At 33.9% G+C, this 14557-nt stretch overlaps 3 protein-coding genes across 3 annotated transcripts in view; 2 read left to right on the top strand and 1 right to left on the bottom strand.

Moving 5' to 3' along the window:
* LOC109583779 (uncharacterized) overlaps nucleotides 1-580 on the top strand; it is a 3904-nt gene extending 3324 nt beyond the window's left edge. The window contains exons 7-8 of the mRNA XM_019999243.1: nucleotides 464-528; nucleotides 577-580. Of these exons, the coding sequence (XP_019854802.1) occupies nucleotides 464-528; nucleotides 577-580 (69 nt within the window). The remainder of the gene's footprint in view (nucleotides 1-463; nucleotides 529-576) is intronic.
* Nucleotides 581-6645: 6065 nt separating this feature from the next.
* On the top strand, nucleotides 6646-7127 carry LOC109583782 (uncharacterized). Its single transcript, XM_019999246.1, has 2 exons — nucleotides 6646-6938; nucleotides 6992-7127. The coding sequence occupies exons 1-2, from the start codon at nucleotides 6650-6652 to the stop codon at nucleotides 7117-7119; spliced, it is 417 nt and encodes a 138-aa protein (XP_019854805.1). The 5' UTR covers nucleotides 6646-6649; the 3' UTR covers nucleotides 7120-7127.
* Nucleotides 7128-11562: 4435 nt separating this feature from the next.
* LOC100640251 (COMM domain-containing protein 2-like) lies at nucleotides 11563-14521 on the bottom strand. The gene is made up of 4 exons (XM_019999253.1): nucleotides 14437-14521; nucleotides 13394-13550; nucleotides 12306-12474; nucleotides 11563-11812 (listed from the first exon to the last, which is right to left on the bottom strand). The coding sequence occupies exons 2-4, from the start codon at nucleotides 13436-13438 to the stop codon at nucleotides 11685-11687; spliced, it is 342 nt and encodes a 113-aa protein (XP_019854812.1). The 5' UTR covers nucleotides 13439-13550; nucleotides 14437-14521; the 3' UTR covers nucleotides 11563-11684.
* Between the last annotated feature and the right edge of the window lie 36 nt (nucleotides 14522-14557).

The raw sequence follows: 14557 nt of genomic DNA, 5'->3' as shown, positions 1-14557 counted from the left end.
CTCAGTATAGTCCTTTGAAGTATCAGTCACATTCAAGTTCTGCTTCTCAGCCTGTAGTTCACTGCTCTACTCTAGTTTATGATAGATAGTCTATGGTTCTGTTCCGCATTCTAGACACTCTGCAGAACGCTACGCGTTCGCTCCGCATACGTCTGTGTACGTTCCGTATCACTCGTTCCGCATTCTTCGTAGTGTTCCGCAAGTTCCGCCATAGAAACGACCGAATATTGGGCTCTTATTTGCTGGTGATAGCAACTATTATCTTCTACTCTTGGTAATAGTAATTGATTCAACTCCTCTGTTCTGCTGGGTAATATCAATAATATTTATGCCGATTATAATCCTGATACTGTGCCTAACTGGAATCATGCTATTATTGCTATATACCATTGAAAGAATCATTTCAGCCTCATTTGTCACTTCTACCTTTTTAACTTCATGGTTCTTTATTTTTACATGCTAGGCTGAGGATTTTTTTAATTTTGTGATTGTCGTCTGTAATACTCTCATTGACATTTCACCAAAATGGTAAGAAATTAAAAAATTATTCTGTCACTATTTCTTAATTATTTGTAGTTGAAGCAACAAAAAATTTAATGAAAGCAAAAATGAAAGCCACAATAAAGAAATATGAAAATGTAAAATACAGTATAAATAATTGAAGCATAAGAAACCGATTAGTGGAATAATGGCCAGAATCACTGGTTAAGGTCATTAAAAAATAATTGTGGAATAAAAGACAATGTATTTCCTAAAAATAGCTCCCAATCACCCCCAATTTTTATTAAATTTTCTGATACTTACATGTATTGATGTCCTTGTGCTATGTAGAGAATTTGAGCTGATTTTGAATAATTTTTTTGAGTTATAACCATTTTTAGAAACAAGCCAATTTCTGATAGATACCCTGATTAGTCCAAAATTTTTTTCCAAAAAATGGGTTCAAAATCATCCCGAATTTTAATTACAGTTTTAAATACATAATTATGTGTAAAAGTTTGAGCTGGTTTCAACTGAATTTTTTTCATTTTTAGAAATTGGCCGATTTTTATGGTGTTTTATGAAAAATGGCTTAGAAATCAGCCCCAATTTTTTCTGCATTATTTTATTGGCATCTGGTTTTGTATTACTGTATAAAATTTATTGGCAGTGAGTGTGATAACTGATAGTTTAATGACTGATTATTTAAAACCACATGATACATGTAGTTCATATTGGCAATGTACATGTGTTTTCATTGTATAAATTGACAAATATATGTACTTGTACATGTATATGTGCTTTTCATGATAAACAAGCATTATTTGATTGACTGCTTGCCAAAATTATAGCATCTACTGATGAAAAATTATAGCAGTACATGTACATTCATGTATACTGAATAGTGGAAAATTTTGGAGGGATTAAAATTTGGCAAATTGCTAAATTCTGGGTAATTGTTGGATTTTATTTGTCAAATTTGTGGCCATGTGTCATTTAGCATGCATATAATGGCTCAAAATAGTGGATTTTTATTTTGGCGAATTGCTATCAGAGCGCCAATTTGCAATATTTAATTCTCTCCAAAATGTTCCACTATATAGTACTATAAATTGTCACAAAGCACATTCTAAGTAGCATTGGAGCTAATTAAAAAATTTATTTAAAAATTCAATTTTGATTGGAATGAGCTCAAACTTTTAACACAAGAACATGTATATGTATCAGTATTAGTTATAAAAGTGTTAATTTCTCTCGTAGCTACTTTTGATGAAATTTGGCCAAACACTGTAATATATTAGTACAGGGTATTTTGTCTAAATTTTAAAAAACTTTAAAATTTCAAGAAAATCCAATTTTGATTGACGATGCAACACAAGAACATAATAACAGGAAAAATTATAAAAGTGCCAAATTCACTGGGGTATTTTGTCTAAACTTTGAGCAGCTTTAAAAAAATTTTTGAGATCAAATTTATCAAAATCAGCTCAAACTTTCCTTGCAATGCAAGAACATGTAGAATTCCCTTTGTAGAAATTTTTGACATAATAAGGGGTCCCCATACTGGGTGTTTTGTCAAATTTGGAACTGTAATATATAAAATTTATTGGCACTGTAATACCTGATAATTATGCTAAACAATTATACAATGTATGTCAATTAAAATTTGTATCTTTTGACAAAAATTTCACAGGATTTTAGAGCAAACTGGCCCCTTATTGGATAGAGCAAAAATGAAGTTGTCATCTCTACACTCTAGCATGAAGAAAGCAAGGTTCCCTATGACTTTATTGGAGGAATTACAACTAGCAATAAGATTAATAGAAGATAAGCAATTACAATTAGGAGAAACTGTAACTAATACTGTCCATGTGTGTGTGTAGCTGTATCATTGTGTGATTATTATTATTATTATTATGTATTACCGTATAAGTGGTATTACCGTATTAGTGGTTCTATTGAGGGAATTATTATTTGTGAAATCTACTAAATTTTCAATTTGTGGATGTTAATTATGTGAATGCAACCACATCCCATGTGTGTACTATAATAAATTGATTTTTTTTGGATTTTATTTTCATGAATCAGGAAGGAATCTACAAAATCTGTGAAATTTGCAACCCTAAAAACACTTATGGTATCTATTGTTATCATTCAATCAATTGAAGTTTTATCTTGTAAATGTAGAAGCATAGTCCAAGGGTGATACACTTTTAAAGCTGAATTCTAACTAGCTACCAGTGTATATTATGTAGTATATTGTGTGGCCAATAGCCCACTTAATTTGCCACAATTGAGATCAAGTTCATCATACATGATGAGCTGTAAACCAACCCTTAGGTATTTGACAAAGTACCATATTTCCTCAGATAAAGGCCTAGGCATTTATTGCTTAACAGAGGCAAAAATCACAGAAAAATAAAATAAAGAAAGTGCCAAAACCCAGGCTCGAACCCGTGACTTTATGTTCTGAAGACTGAGGATGAACAATAAGGCCATAGATACTACGTGTAGTATCTATGATTAGGCTATTTGGGCCACTCTAAACATAAGGACACATAATACTGGGTCAAACATGCATATCATAGTGGTAATATATTAGTGATAGGAATTTATTTGAATAGGATGCCTATTTGAAGAAATACAATACATACTCTCACTGTAAATGATGACAGCAGCTCACTTTTCAATTATCAGCAAACTAAAATTAATAAAAACTAGCAGTGGCTTCAGTAACTAAAAGTAAGTTAAGAATTAAATCAGCAGTTCAGCACTCACTATTCTAAAAATTTTATTGTTGTGACAACTAATATCTTGATTATTATTTAACATATATTTCGTAGTAGCTAACAGGAGCATCTTCATTGCTTGGTGATTCATCTCCACACACCCTCAACTCAATATAGTCAGTAGTGGTAGCACTACCATAGTCTCTGTGAAACCATGGGATACCAGGAACATTACAACAAGGTGCCTCGTTTGAAAAGCAATCTTGACCATCCCAAAGCGTATCATTTATGTACAGTGTAACTGAAGCATACCCATAACGACCTGATTCACAAAAGTAGTTATTACCAATAAAAGACAGCACTGATACTGAATTACCAGTATTGCATGGACATGCACGTGTTGCAGTACTATCCTCAGCATAACCACTCATTAATGTCCAGACATGTTCACGATACGACCCACGAGTAATGCTAACACCATCAACATAATAAGTATCAATGTTATTACGAATGTTATATCTATGCCAGTAAGAATAAATATATGAAGGTTTGATAGCGTCGGTACTGCCATACTGATATCCCTTCACTCTACCACATATCTGAGAGTAGATCAGGTTTTGAGATGGGAAAATTGCAGAAACACAGCCATAATTTGGTCTACCACAAGCTCTAATTCCTTCTGACTGGTACAGTCTAAACCCAGAAGGACAGTCCTCTGTAGCATCAGTCATATCCAGATATGCTAGTCTTGTCCATCCTCCTCCTGAACCACACAGTTCCTCCATATTACAGTAAGCAGTGTAAGTTTCATTATCTGTTGCTAATACATAATACCCTGATATGCTGCTTGGGTACTGGCTTTTTAATTCTTCGCAAGAAGTTGGTAAAGGAGTCGATTCATTGTGCAGTGCCAATAGTTCTTGTGCCACTAGTAGTATCTCATTAACCACTCCAGCAGTGGAGGTACTGGTGTCGTGTAGATTAGAAAGAGCGTTGACAATTTCATTAAGCTTGTGTGCAACCCCATTTGTGGTATGTAGTATCTGTTTATCAAGCTCAGTGAAGTTGGAATGAAGTAGCTCGAAAGTATTTTGTGCCACATTGTTAGCCCATTCATTGAAGTCAGGAAGGCTCTTTGCTACATTGCTGTTAACTTTAAAGACAACACCATTAGCCCATTCATCAAATTTAGGAAGGCTCTCTGTTACATTGCTGTTAACTTTAGAGACAACACTGTTAGTCCATTCATTGAAGTCAGGAAAGCTCCCTATTACATTGCTGTTAACTTTAGAGACAACATCGTTAGCCCATTCATTGAAGTCAGGAAAGCTCTCTGTTACATTGCTGTTAACTTTAGAGACAACACCATTAGCCCATTTGTTGAAAGTCAGGAAAGCTCCCTATTACATTGCTGTTAACTTTAGAGACAACACCGTTAGCCCATTCGTTGAAGTCAGGAAAGCTCCCTGTTACATTGCTAGTGACTTTAGAGGCAATGCCATTAGCCCATTTGTTGAAGTCAGGAAGGCTCTGTACTATACTATTGTTAAAATTCTCAATAGCTAGATCAAACAATTCTGTAATGTTTGGAATAATCTGTACCAACATTTCAAGTATAATTTCAGCATTTTCAATTTTAGGAGGATTATTCATATTATTATCAGCTGCTGCAGTTGTGGCACCCTTTTGTTCTGGTATACGAAACAGCATTAAGCAAAGTATAGCCAACAGCAGCATCAATATGATGCATAGCAAGACAACAAGAACAATAAATGGTGTGTTCCATGCTGAATGTTTTGGTACCTTTTTTAAAGGCTCTGCCTGTTGAAAATCATTCTTTGCAGTAGAACCAAAGTCTGCTAGCTCATATATGTGATCCTCTATTGGTGGGTTATTTTGAGCTTTTCCTTTGACTTCCATTAAATTTAATGGCAAAAAAGAGTGTAGGTGCATGAAGCTATTAATTTCACTTTTTATAAAAAATGAAAGTATTTTTCCGGCTACAAGGCATAGCTAGTTATATATTAGCCTAAAATGTTCAATACAAAAGGATTTAAAATGTATTCACAACACTACCATATAAAAGGAGAACAAACAAAAATCTGATTTTTTTGTTTATGATTAACAAAACTAAACGCAACACCATTAACAAGTAGACAAACATAAACAAAGTCCACTTAGCAATTAGGTTAAAATATTAGTGTGTGCAAAATTGATGCTTGTCTGTCATTCATTGTACATATAAGATCAACATACTAATAGCTAGCTATACTTATGATGTAATCCTTTAAGTTACAAACAATGATATATAATGTCACTCTGAGTCTATATGACCAGACATATTGTATTTATTTCTGTTGAGTGTTGTTGCTTTTATGATAAATTGTTTTTTGTTGTTGCTGAATGTAACTCTTAACCATTCACAAACAGATCATCTTTCAATTTGATCTATTCTCAAATTTTAATACTAGCTAGAACACTCACCACAATGTCACGTATACTTGATATCAGCTAATCATTATAAGCTCATTGTCAAACATAAAGTATTATTCTTGTTATACCGATAACTCTGCAGTGTACCAGTGCTATAATTGTTGTATTATTGTTATCAAATATAAATGATCAAGTGGAGTGACACATCTGGGTTCAGATACCAAGTCTTCATCTTATTTATTGTATGGGGTATAATTAAAGCTAGCATGGAGAGAGATTGAGGTGGGAATTGTAGAAGAGGGAGAGAGAGAGATATCATAGCTGCTATGAATTGACCAAATTTGGTCATAATGAAGTTGTACTAGAGACATTTTGTATAAACTAGTGGTACTATAGTTTATGTATGGTTCTCATGTGACAATGATAAGAGTGACACATACACCCACTTCTCTTGTGCTCTGCTCTTTACCATTAGTGACTGGATAAAGGAACTGCTTCAGTGTATTTATTGTAACAATATTTACAAGATGATTGACGTCTCTCAATGGAGAGCAAGTATTGGACTGTGGAACTACTGTCAAGCTGCCTCCAGTAGACCAGCTAGTGGCCGCCACTCTCACTCATTCAAAGCTGCAGTAGACAGCAAGTCAGGCAGTACTACATCAGGAGAGAAGACGTCCAAACTGCCAGCAGCTCTGTTCCTTATTGCTTTCCTCCTCCTCCTCTTTCACTCTCTCTCTCTATTAAGACACATCTTCATAATTCCTCCAACAGGTAAACAACAATTGTAACTTTGTACTTGTATATTTACTGGTATTTTATTATTAGGTAACTGCTACCAAGTACAATGTACTACTGGTGTTACTGTTACTGATACCAATTACCTCCAGTCAGTAGTCTTACCAGGAGGCAGCAGTTCTAACCTGATTTACAATGATCTCTATTTGATTGTTTGTCTACGTATGCTCCTCCTCTTATCAGGAGATGTTGAACTCAATCCTGGTCCTATGATTGATGATCGACCTGATATTTCATTGTTGCTTCAATGGCTTGAACCACTTGTTGAATGGCAATCATTTGGACGTCAGTTACCAGGAATAACTCCAGATATTATTACATTAATTGAACAATCAGAAACTGATCTTTATCATAAAAAGAAAAGGCTCATCACAGAATGGTTATCCATCAATAAAAATGCAAAATGGATGGATGTGATTTCAGCATTAAAAAGAAGGAAAGAAACTGAACTAATGCAATTCATTTGTGATCAGATACAAGTACAACAATGTACAGGAGGTACGATGCATAATCATAATGATTATTATTATTATTATATTTAATCTGCATAGGTAATGATGATGCTCCTAGTACTATACCAGCAGCACCTATTGTTTCATCATCAGTTTCTGTAATTAATGAACCTGATACTAGTACTACATCAGGTAAACATACACTTATCAAAGACAGCGTTTATTAACTGCAGTAGGTAGTTCAAAGGAAATATTAAGGACTCATTCTCACGCACTTGCTGATACTATTACTACTAACCTTTACAGAGTAACTGATGCACTGTATGCTAAAGGACTGGTACCACTGGATACAAAAGAATTCATACATACAGCAACAGGAATATCTGATTATAAAAAATCAAGCCATTTAGTGTCTGAGATACAGCGACATTTAGTATCTTCAGATCAATACCTAAAAGATGTATGTTGTGTATTTATAAACCAACAACATCATTCACTAACAATTATTGCTACCTCTATATTACACCAGTTAGGTGAGTGTGTGTGTGTGTGTGTTCGTACATTATCAGTGATCTATATAGTCATTATATTTCAATACATTAGGTCAGTCTATACCTGATAATGTCACATCCATTAGATCAATACCTGATGATGTTCAAGGATATGCTGACAATATGAGACAACACTACAAACACCAACCTATTGTTGCTACAGACTGGCCTCCAAGAATAAGAAAGGACTACTTTGGAAGACTAGCACTAATAGAAAAACAAGACTCCAGCACACAAGCAGAATCAGCTTGGCATATGCTAAGAGGACAAGTTGATAAAACAGTTAAACTAACTGGAAACAAAGAGATAAGTGTTGAAGATGTCCTCCAACCCACAGATAGTTCTCTATCTCTCAGAGTAGTAATAGACGGTCCTCCTGGTATTGGCAAGACCACACTCTGTCGTAAACTGTTAAATATGTGGTCTAATGGATCCCTTCCATATCAACAGTATGACTTGGTACTTTACTGTCCTTTAAGAAATAGCAAGATAGCTAGAGCTACTAGACTAGCTGACCTATTTGTCCGTCAACGTTATGAAGTTCCCATGGTAGCTGAATGGTTTGAGAAGAGGAATGGAGAAGGATTACTGATAATCTTTGATGGTTGGGATGAACTAAGTGAACAACTCCAACAGTCTTCATTAGCTACTAGTATCATTTGTAAAGAGAAGTTAGACCAATGTTCAGTAATTGTTACCTCTCGTAGCTATGCCTCCTCTTCACTTTTAAAAATTGATATTCTCAGTAGACATGTTCAGGTTATTGGATTTTCTAAGGAAGAAATAATGATATTAATTATACATACACTTCAAAAAGATGCAAAACTAGCACAAGAACTAATTGATGAAAACATTGAGATAAAGTATTTCCTGCCCACGCTTAAAAAATATGGTCTAGTAAAAGAGGCAGTGATATATGGCTACAAAGAATATTTCACAACTACTCAAAGCAGTAAGCATTCACAATTAGCAGTGAATCTCATTAATGACCTCCAAATTCGGAATGATGTCCAATCATTGTGTTATGTACCACTGGTCTGTTCCATGGTCATATTAGTTTATTGTAAGGAAGGAGGACGCTTACCAACAACACTCACTCAACTGTATGAGAACTTTATCCTACAAACTATCAGAAGACATGTTAAAAGACATGACATTAACCCACATACTTTAGGTAGTCTTTCTTCATTACCATCTCAATTAGCTAAGCCTTTACAAGAAATGTGTCAATTAGCTTATACTAACCTGGCTAATACAAGAATGAAATTCTCTTCACATGAACTACAGTCATTTAGTGAGGCAGTCAAGGAAGACTATCTTGGATTGATGACAACATTTATAGATTATGATGAGGAGAAGTATCAGTTCCTTCACTTGAGTATACAGGAATTTCTAGCTTCATGGTGGATAGCTAAGCATGAGAAGACAGAGGAAGTGTTTAAGGATCACTTTGATGATGATCACTTTCGGATGTGTCTGAGGTTTGTGGCAGGTCTAACTCACCTTGATCATGAAAGCTATCAGCAGTATTTTAATAAGCAACTTGACTTACAGTGTAAGAGGAAACCATTGTTTGGATTTGAGACTTGTCATCTCTCTTACTTTTATCAAAGTCCTGAGATTAGACAATATGATCATGTCAAATCTGATGATTCTGACAATGTTCCCCCCATTCTTCTTCTTCAACTCCTGTATGAATCACAGAATTCAACATTGTGTCAAGTATTAGCACAATCCATAAACAACCACTCACTGTGTCTGAATCAAGTATCATTATCATTGTTTGACTGGTTGTGTCTCAGTTATTGTATAAACAATTCCAACACAACATGGAATCACTTGCACCTGGGGACTGTATCTAACCAGTCACAATCAGTCTTTGCTGCTGGACAAACCAATAATTCACTACAGATCCAGTGTAAGAGACTGGAGGTGGTAGGGTTAGATCTATTAAATGATGAATTAGTACACAAATTATTACAAACATCACTTCTTCACAGTATTCATGAGTGCTACTGTTTAGTAGAAAATCGTAAATTTCCTTGTTGTCTTCAAGTTGTAATTTTAGAATTCTTAAATCTTCCTCAACTAAAGGTATTGCATTTATTGATGGGTCACGTATTTGACATTACAGACAAGTGCACTGAACTTGAGAAACGTATTGAAGTGAATTCAACACTACAAGAAATGAAGATTAAGTACACAAGCTTCAAAAAGATACCAAGTACTGTAAGTATCATTAGAGGAGTAACAAGAAATAAATCAATAACCTCATTGATGCTACATGTTGATGTTATTATGGCTTTTTCTTGTGATGGATTGTTCTCATGGACCAGAAACTTCAGCCCTGCAGATGGAGAAATAGAACAGTTGCTAAAGGACAACAGCACATTACAAGCTCTTTCACTGGACATACCTGATGAACTCCTACCATCATCACTGAATATTGTAGAGGTGAACACACCACTGACAGCTGTAGAGCTAGGAAGATGGTGGAGTAGTAAACTGATGACATCACTCCTTCCACATATAAAAGGATTACAATGTTTGGTGCTACATGAACCATACCCACCACATCTTCTATTTCTCTCTCATCCCAGTCTACATACACTTACTTTACCCCTAGACACAGCTGAGAGTGCTATTGAACTATTTAACATTGTAATAGCTAATGTTACACTAAAAGCTCTGAAAGTGAATATACAGAAGAGTGGGGTCTATACAAGAGGTATGAGTTCTAGTCTACAAGACATGTTAAAAGAAAACCAAACTCTAAAATATTTTGAGATCAATGATCAAAGTTACAAGGATGGTGATATTCAACTCCCTTTCATTTTTTTGTCCTCCATAACAAATGGTCTGATACACACCACCAGTCTACAGCAATTGAGTGTGCCCATTCCATTGAACGAGGGAGGTGTTATACGAGCTTTTATTAATGTTACCTCTCAAAACAGAAATCTCACAGAACTTCAGTTGAACTTCAGAGTAAATTGGTATACTGATGATGAAAAGGAAACACCCTTTAATGAACAGGTACTTCCTGCTGTTACTAACTTTTTACAATCAAATGTAACTATTAAACTACTGACAATAGAGTATTATGACAATACTATGTACATCTCTAAGGCATTAAATCCTGATATTCTATGCCAGCCTAAGTATAAGATAATGATTGCAAAAGTAAAACTACTATATGAGAGTGTCTTTGTCCATCCCTCACTTGTACATATTAACATAAATGCTGGAAACTACAAATTTATCCTCGAGGATGCTCTTGAAGATCAAAAGAAGACATTGATTGATCAACACAGAATAAAACAACCACACAAACCACTACCAATAGTGAACTTGTAGGAATGTTATTAATAACTGAACTACAAATTGTTGTTGCTATACTCTATCTATCTATTCTTGATTGTGGCTATTAAATTGAAATTTGTTAAATTCAAATGTAACTAGGCTAAAAATCTACAGTATGAATTACATGTAAGTATTAGGCCTGTAAGCCGGGGGGGGGTTATATGCTACCAGCTGTTTCATGTTTTTTCAGGTTTTTCATATTTCTTTATGCAACTTGCCCTTTTGCAAATTCACAACAATTATTTTGATTCGTCAGAAACACAACCTTTACCATCACTTAAATGTGTGGATTTACATGCGTAGTGCAGTTTAAGGTGCTTTAAAATATTGAATGTTCATGTACATGTCATTAAGCTATAGTTTTTATTAATATTAGGATGAGCATGAGCGAACCCCACATAAACAACATGAGTATTTGGGTGCATGTCACCCCTATTTATTTGCAATACAGTAGTTACTATGAATTAGTAATGCAATTATAAATTGAAAGTATGTGGTGACAGCAAAATAAAGTAAGCAAGAATTACATGTAGAGCTAGAAGACTAAAATTTACTTAAATCGTCTAAAGTGATTTTATGAGCTGTAACAGTCATCCCATTATGAAATTGAATTGAATCAAATTGGAATTGCAATTGCATCATTGCCTATGATAGACCATATGTACATGGATAGATCTAGTGCTAAATATAAATGCTTTGCTAGCCTCGACTCTTAATGTTTTACATCCGTCTAGTATTATAGTTAATAATGAAAAAATTAATGCATTTAAGTGTACAGCCAAGCTACATAAAGAGTTCAAATAAACAAACAAACACACTTTAGATCACTTACAAACAATAACACAACAGACTAAAATGTAATTATATTTCTACTTTTTCTATTTAATGCCCCTCATTATTCGTCTGCAATGTTGACTCTTTATTTCAGCTAGTGCTGTCTCAAGACTGTTAGTCAAATGAATGAGATTAACAGGATCAGTCTCTATCGTATGAACACTAGGAACATCTAATGAAACAAATAAGAATACAGTAAATTTTTGTTGTCACCACTACCATTAACATTAAATTAGTTGATTATACATGTACATGTAGCAGATAAATACACAAAATTTCATTTTGAAAGTAACACTAGTACAAAACACTACTTCACTCTATGCTTCACTCTACCCATAGCCACTGCATGAATACACCTACTTGATAATAAACAAAAATTTGGCTTAGACTCAGATATACATGTAATCTTGAAACATGATAGGATCATTATACGTTATCATTAATATTGCTATAATTACTTTGATGAAATACACAAACCTTGCATTAAAGCCCCTTTTTGTTCATTTGAAAATTTTACACACACAATTTACAATGTAATATGCATGGCCTGTACATGCATCAATATGAATCCAAATTTTTTTCATAAATAAATTTTGTCAATATACATGTATTGTCAGGGTCTTTACTACTAATGTATGTACACATGTACATACATGTACATGTACCTTCCTCCTCAGCATGTAGTCTCAGTAGTATTGATGGTTGTACTTGTCGTTCCAGTGATCTAGAGCTCAGTTGTGCCTCCAGTCTCCACTCCAGGTCAGTGTAGTGAGGAAGATCAAGGGACATACTCATTAGGAGGGACCTTATCTCAGAACTGTTCTCCTCATATAGCTAAAAAGAGGATGAATATTAATTAACTATAAGAGAATTAAAAAAGCACATTGCCATAATAGAGAGGGCTTTTGATCAGGTTAAAATGAATGCCTAAAAATCAAGGTATTAGTCAATATGCATTGGCTTGTTGTTTTGATGCTCATAACTTGAAAAATATTCATCAGAATCAGCTCAAACTTTCTATATGGCATAAGGACATCGATATGTATCAGAAAATGTAACAAGAATTGGGGTAATTTTTGAGCCATTTTTGAAAAAACCATAGGCCTTGGGTAATTCTTATAATTTCAGCATTTCTTAAAATAGCCGTAACTTGAAAAATTGAACTTGGAATCAGCTCAAACTTTCTACATAGCATTAGTACATGAATGTGTATCAGAGTAATAAAAATTTGGAATGATTTCAGAGTCATTTTCGTTAAAAACCATGGGCTATAGCTTTGGATACTTTCCAGAATTTTGCATTTTCTTAAAATGGCTGTAACTTGAAAAATTGAAGTCGGAATCAACTCAAACTTTCTATGCAGCACAAGGAAATCAATATGCATAAGGAAAAGTAATAAAAATTTGGGGTGATTTTGGAGTCATTTTTGTTAAAACCATAGGCCTTGGGTACTTTTCGGAATTTTGCATTTTTTTTAATGGCTATAACTTGAAAAATTGAAGTATGTCAGAATCAACTCAAACTTTCTATACAGCACAAGGATATCAATATTCATCAATATGCAACAGAAAAGTAATAAAAATTTGAGGCAATTTTGGAGCCATTTCTTGGAAAAACCATGGGCTAGTATAGCCTTTGCATTTTTTCAAAAATTTTGCTATATTTAGAAAATGCTCATAACTCAAAAAATATTTGTCAAACTTTTTACATAGCATAAGGATATCAATAATTATGTTTGATGAAATAAACTTATTGCATACAATTCCTTGTTTAGCTCCTCGTCAAATCCAAGTATCATAATAGAATCCAAAAATCAATTTCATTGACTGATAGTTTCGAAGATTCAACTAGTAGAAACATGAGACCTTGAACACTCTGTTTAACAGTAGCAGTATCAACACCTAGCTTCTCTATAAAGAGAGAGAGAGGGAGAAAAGTAGGAAAATAAAAAGAAACAAAAGATAAAAATGCTCTATTATGAGTATAATAGATCACTCAGGCCTTGCCAACCAATTCTATAAACTACAAAGAGACTATCTAAATTGAGGTGTGTTCTAGTATTGTGCATTAAACAAAGGCCGGGCTGCTAATCAGCAATTGAGATATACATGTATGTACTGTGTGTCATGGAGGCTTCACCATTACCCACTTGCAATTACTTAGGTTGTCAGCTAGAGGCTTAAGAATTGTATGTAGCCAATCACAAATAACTAAAGGTTGACTCTCAATATGACACATCGTTTTTGTTTGTTTGTATTACTACCAAAAGTGTATGTCATAGAAACAAATGGTTGTGATCAAAATTAGATTTTCTACAAATTTTTTAAGTTGCTCAAAAATTGGGTCAAAGTCCCTATACTATTATACTAGTACATAGTCTCTTGCCAAATTTCATCACAAATGGTTTGAAGAGAATTCTCCATTTTTATAATATTTTTGATATATATATATATATATATATATATACATGTTTTTATGTTATGTAGAACTTCTGAGCTGATTCCAACCAAAATTGGATTTTTTATGAATTTTTAAGTTGCTCAAAAATTAATGTACATGTAGCACCATATAGGGGTTATATTTCATTCAAAATAAATTTTGCATTTTCATTAAATTCGCAAAATTAAATTCCACAAAAGGGAAAATGGCTGCAGAAGGTAAGATTTGTGAAAATTTAAACCAACAAATGGAAAATCTGAACAAATTCGCTAAATTTTATACCAACAAAATAAAACCCTATACAGTAATTGTATTTCCATTGTCAGCAACTCAGCATACATGTAAGTGTAATCTTACCAAAACGTTAATGAGGAACAAAAGAATTTCAAGTGCAGTACAGACATTGACACATGTAGAATTAATGGCAGCATTTGATGGATCAAATTGAGACTACAAAATAAATAATCTTTCATTTTGT

Source organism: Amphimedon queenslandica, unplaced genomic scaffold (genome assembly GCF_000090795.2).
Source record: "Amphimedon queenslandica unplaced genomic scaffold, v1.1 AMPQUscaffold_13283, whole genome shotgun sequence".
NCBI classification, from domain to species: domain Eukaryota; kingdom Metazoa; phylum Porifera; class Demospongiae; order Haplosclerida; family Niphatidae; genus Amphimedon; species Amphimedon queenslandica.
This window is presented reverse-complemented; position numbering and strand designations above follow the sequence as displayed.

Excerpts from the sequence above, each read along its gene's own strand:
- LOC109583782 (XM_019999246.1), top strand. The coding sequence starts at position 6,650 with ATGATTGATGATCGACCTGATATTTCATTGTTGCTTCAATGGCTTGAA. Across the intron at positions 6,939-6,991 it reads AGTACAACAATGTACAGGAG|GTAATGATGATGCTCCTAGT; the intron begins GTACGATGCATA and ends TAATCTGCATAG.
- LOC100640251 (XM_019999253.1), bottom strand. The coding sequence starts at position 13,438 with ATGATACTTGGATTTGACGAGGAGCTAAACAAGGAATTGTATGCA. Across the intron at positions 12,475-13,393 it reads TAAACAAGGAATTGTATGCA|CTATATGAGGAGAACAGTTC; the intron begins ATAAGTTTATTT and ends TCCTCTTTTTAG. Across the intron at positions 11,813-12,305 it reads ACTACATGCTGAGGAGGAAG|ATGTTCCTAGTGTTCATACG; the intron begins GTACATGTACAT and ends TTGTTTCATTAG.